The sequence below is a fragment of the Limulus polyphemus genome, unplaced genomic scaffold, assembly GCF_000517525.1.
Source record: "Limulus polyphemus unplaced genomic scaffold, Limulus_polyphemus-2.1.2 Scaffold11544, whole genome shotgun sequence".
Classification (NCBI taxonomy): Eukaryota; Metazoa; Arthropoda; class Merostomata; order Xiphosura; family Limulidae; genus Limulus; species Limulus polyphemus.
In genome coordinates this window covers 1-5,531 of record NW_013677154.1, presented here as the reverse complement: position 1 = coordinate 5,531, position 5,531 = coordinate 1, and the positions used below count along the sequence as shown (strand labels likewise).

Sequence of the window (5,531 nt, the reverse complement as noted above, 5' to 3'; positions counted from 1 at the left end):
TTTAGATCCCCCGCTGCCCTGATGGACCATAAGTCCAATATCGGCTGTTTGATAGTATAGCTCACACCAAAATATTGGCGTTTGATTTTTAGATCCCCCGCTGCCCTGATGGACCATAAGTCCAATATCAGCTGTTTGATAGTATAGCTCACACCAAAATATTGGCGTTTGATTTTTAGATCCCCCGCTGCCCTGATGGACCATAAGTCCAATATCGGCTGTTTGATAGCATAGCTCACACCAAAATATTGGCGTTTGATTTTTAGATCCCCCGCTGCCCTGATGGACCATAAGTCCAATATCGGCTGTTTGATAGTATAGCTCACACCAAAATCTTGGCATTTGATTTTTAGATCCCCCGCTGCCCTGATGGACCATAAGTCCAATATCGGCTGTTAGATAGTATAGCTCACACCAAAATATTGGCGTTTGATTTTTAGATCCCCCGCTGCCCTGATGGACCATAAGTCCAATATCGGCTGTTAGATAGTATAGCTCAGAAGTCTAGAGGTAAATAAAACAAGGTTGTTGGGTAGTTACAAACCAGAACATCATAAGAGCTTTAACTGTATCTACAACATTCAGTTTATTAACTACACTTCTGTCGATTGTCAGTATGTGGTTATTGATATTAAATGACTTTCTAAACTACGTAAATGTTAAAGCAACTAATAATTTGATTGTGTATTTAACATTTGTTTTCAGAACCTACTCGGGAACTGCGTAAAAAGGTCGTGTACTTAACTGTGTTTAGTATTCAGGAACTGCTTAAAATGGTCGGGTACTTAACTGTGTTTAGTATTCAGGAACTGCTTAAAATGGTCAGGTACTTAACTGTGTTTAGTATTCAGGAACTGTCTAAAAAGGTCTAGTACTTAACTGTGTTTAGTATTCAGGAACTGTCTAAAAAGGTCTAGTACTTAACTGTGTTTAGTATTCAGGAACTGTCTAAAAAGGTCTAGTAGTTAACTGTGTTTAGAATTTAGGAACTGTCTAAAAAGGTCTAGTACTTAACTGTGTTTAGTATTCAGGAACTGTCTAAAATGGTCGGGTACTTAACTGTGTTTAGTATTCAGGAACTGCTTAAAATGGTCGGGTACTTAACAGTGTTTAGTATTCAGGAACTGTCTAAAAAGGTCTAGTACTTAACTGTGTTTAGTATTTAGGAACTGCTTAAAATGGTCAGGTACTTAACTGTGTTTAGTATTTAGGAACTGCTTAAAATGGTCAGGTACTTAACTGTGTTTAGTATTCAGGAACTGTCTGAATACTAAACACATTCAAGTGCTAGACCTTTTTAGACAGTTCCTGAATACTAAACACATTCAAGTACTAGACCTTTTTAGACAGTTCCTGAATACTAAACACATTCAAGTACTAGACCTTTTTAGACAGTTCCTGAATACTAAACACATTCAAGTACTAGACCTTTTTAGACAGTTCCTGAATTCTAAACACAGTTAAGTACTAGACCTTTTTAAACAGTTCCTGAATACTAAACACATTCAAGTACTAGACCTTTTTAAAAAAGAAAAAAGAGAGACTGTTTAGAAACTACAGAAATCATCAAAGCAAATGATATTTCGCTAAACCGCTATAATAGCCCTAGCAACATCAGCCATATTTGACAAGGTCTATCCACTGTTCACACACTCGATCAGGCTTGGCCTTTATCGATATCCTGTCACCTGCTGACATCATTTCCGTCACATTTAATCCTTGTATCTTTATATAAACCTTGTATTACTTAGTACAGGTCATACCTGAAAAAGGTAGACTAATGTTCTGTAGAAAAATGTAATACGTTCCACCGTCAATAAAACTTTTCTTTATCCTTATAAATCGTTCTTCGCCTACCTATTGAATATTATACTTCACGAACCTTTTTCTGAGGCTTTACATAAATTCACCAAACTAAAATTAGGCTTAACTGTCCACATACTGAATGTTTAAAAAGTTAGTCCTAACTCTTAATTAACATTATACAAGCGAACACATACATGCTTTTAAATTTTATATATAAATCAGAACTGGTTGCTTTACTTTTTTTTAATTTTATTAAGAATGATATCATTTGAAACTACATTTTATAATATATTCATTGCCTGTCACGTTTTTCTAAAGGGAAAAGTAAAGAACATAATTTCAGAGAACGTACGTATCTAGACGTTAACTTAGACGTTCTGTAAAATCTGTCATTTGTACACACTACCTTGAACTTATTAACGCTAAATATCTTTATCATGCTGACATCTACACGGACGTGAGTCTAGGTTGAATCGTGTTAAAAAACAAACAGAAATAAGCCGTATCTCGTTTCATATAATACTTGACTTCTTTATTCTTATTATCCGTTCGATATGCCGGCGGAATAGGGAATTAGAGACAACATTTCCCATGTAGGGACATCAAAAAGTGATAATTAATACTGTCTCCCAAGAATAACAAGTTTCGTGATGCGGAAACACACGTACCATAAAGAAATTTGTCAAATACCAAAATAACAATCTCAGAACAACTGACACGACAGAACAAAGATGTCGGCTTCAGTTCGCTGTATTAGAGGTGTAAGGTAAAAACTATATGAAATGATTTAAGCCTATTTAATTTGTTGAGATGAGTTCAGTGTTGTTGTTTTGTTTTTTGTTGTTTTTTTTACGGAAAACCATACGCCTAGTGCTCTAGGCCAAAGAGCAACTAAAGACATTAATCATAATAACTTCATGCGAAAATCTAGATATCATAAAATATATTAAATACATTGGCAACATCATATTTTTTTAAATTACAGAGAAAATAAATTATTGAAAACAAAAGTTAAAAATCAACAGAACAAATCCTGCTTCTTCCAAGACAGACACAATTTATTTTTTTATGGTCTTCAGCTTGAAACAGAGGTCAAGGCCACGAGTTTTTCCTATACATCCTGGTTTTCACTTTCTATCGGTTTTGTTGCGACTTAACTTTTGACCTATACAACAACAAACAACGACTTTGCGCTAGTATTGTTTTTCAAAGCTCACTGAAATACCAAGTATTTTTTATACAAGTTCTAGCAAACGTACCCGAGTCTTTCGAACCATTTATTTTGTTGGCCACACAGGGACAGGGTGGCGGCGTGTATGTGCGTCATTTGTTATGCAGGTCTACGGAATACGGACGATTAACAAAAGGTACCCATACTACACGCGGTGTTAAACGTCACTTTCGTTTGACGTCGGTTTCACGTAATACTAATTCAAATGGCTACCAAACGCCAGAATAGATGGCCAACTCTGCTTTATATAACACACCACCAGGGTTAAAACTACAAGAAACACTACTCACTATGTTCAGTACACCAGTGTTAAAACCAAGGGGAACACTACTCAATATTATCAATCCACCATCAGTGTTAAAACCAAGGGAAACACTACTCATTATAACCAATACACCAGTGTGAAAACCAAGGAGAACACTACTCATTATAACCAATACACCAGTGTTAAACCCAAGGGGAACACTACTCATTATAACCAATACACCAGTGTTAAAACCAAGGGGAACACTACTCATTATAACCAATAAACCAATGTTAAAATAAAGGGAAACACTACTCATTTTAATCAACACACCATCAGAGTTAAATCCACAAGTCTTGTTTGTTTCGTACTGTGATCCAAGAAGTCTAGGCTAACAGTATTGAAGCTAGGAACTCTTTATTAATTACATTTAATAATCTCACAAAAAACATGCCAGGGAATTTTTATTATTCATGAAAAAAATACTCATTATGTACATACACTATAGAGTTAGTTTCATCAACAGCATTGGCCCAAAACTGGCTGAAAACTCTGAACCCGGTAAATTCCGGATAACGAATATACCTGACAGGCAGATCTTCCTATGGTAAATTCCGGATAACGAATATACCTGACAGGCAGATCTTCCTATGGTAACTTCCAGATAAAGATATATCTGATAGACAGATCTTCCTGTGGTAACTTCCGGTTAACGAAAGACATACCTGATAGGCAGGTTTTCCTGTAGTAACTTCCAGATAAAGACAAACCTGTCAGGCAGATCTTCCTGTGGTAACTTCCGGTTAACGAAAGACATACCTGACAGGCAGATTTTCCTGTGGTAACTTCCGGTTAACGAAAGACATACCTGATAGGCAGATCTTCCTGTGGTAACTTCCGGTTAACGAAAGACATACCTGATAGGCAGATGTTCCTGTGGTAACTTCCAGCTAACGAAAGACATACCTGATAGGCAGATTTTCCTGTGGTAAATTCCGGATAACGAATATACCTGACAGGCAGATCTTCCTATGGTAAATTCCGGATAACGAAAGACATACCTGATAGGCAGGTTTTCCTGTAGTAACTTCCAGATAAAGACAAACCTGTCAGGCAGATCTTCCTGTGGTAACTTCCGGTTAACGAAATACAAACCTGACAGGCAGATCTTCCTGTGGTAACTTCCGGTTAACGAAAGACATACCTGATAGGCAGATCTTCCTGTGGTAACTTCCAACTAACGAAAGACATACCTGATAGGCAGATTTTCCTGTGGTAACTTCCAGCTAACGAAAGACATACCTGATAGGCAGATCTTCCTGTGGTAACTTCCGGTTAACGAAAGACATACCTGATAGGCAGATCTTCCTGTGGTAGCTTCCAGCTAACGAAAGACATACCTGATAGGCAGATTTTCCTGTGGTAACTTCCAGCGAAATGTGGTTTTAGTTGTGGCCTGATAGTCAAGTGATCTTTTTTGGTTAGTATGCAAGAGTAATTCATGTAATCCACGAAGTAGGCCTTACAATCTTCACTGTCGTAACACAATCTGTAGCATTGGCTTGGATTGGTCTTAGGTAAAACTAAGTAGTCATCAGACCCCGTGTAGACACTAACTGCTAACATAACAGACGAGGTTCGAATGAAAGCTTTCCCTTCTGGCGCACATCCAACTGAAAAAAATTATGTTAAGAGCTTAAAGATGAATACTAAACACATTCAAGTACTAGACCTTTTTAGACAGTTCCTTTTAGTTTTTGGTTGGTGTAGGAGAAGAATTTCATCCCAAAGTATTTTGTGACCTGTTTTATATTTAATATGTTAAAATAATTGTCTGAAATTCACCTCAACGCATGTGACCTTGGGGTTCTTTGCGTCTGGTTGGTAAGGAACGTGACGTTTGTCCTATGTATTTCCATATTCACATGTGATAGTATATACATACCTATTTTTTGTTTCTTTAATAGGTATTATTGCGGGTTAGGTAATAAGATATTAATTTTATGTAAAGGTTTGAATACAGTTTTTACACCAGTGCTCAAATTATTAAATAGGATAGTGATTTCATTAGCAATTTCTGGCACAAAAAGGAATGAAACAAATTTGTTGTTGATAGGTGAAAGTTTAGGGTAACGTAATATTTTTCACTGTTTTTAAGTTTGATACAAGCCTTATCTATGATGTTAAGGTTGAAACCTCTAGATAGTGTATGATCTTTAAGTAGTTCAATTCAATAAGTAAGTCTTTTTT

General features: G+C 36.4%; 1 protein-coding gene across 1 annotated transcript in view; it reads right to left on the bottom strand.

Annotated features, from left to right (window-relative positions):
• LOC111083843 overlaps positions 1-4,954 on the bottom strand; it is a gene marked incomplete at both ends in the record, with an annotated part of 11,434 nt that extends 6,480 nt beyond the window's left edge. The window contains one exon of the mRNA XM_022380542.1: positions 4,682-4,954. Coding sequence (XP_022236250.1) covers positions 4,682-4,954 — 273 coding nt within the window. The remainder of the gene's footprint in view (positions 1-4,681) is intronic.
• Positions 4,955-5,531: the final 577 nt, after the last annotated feature.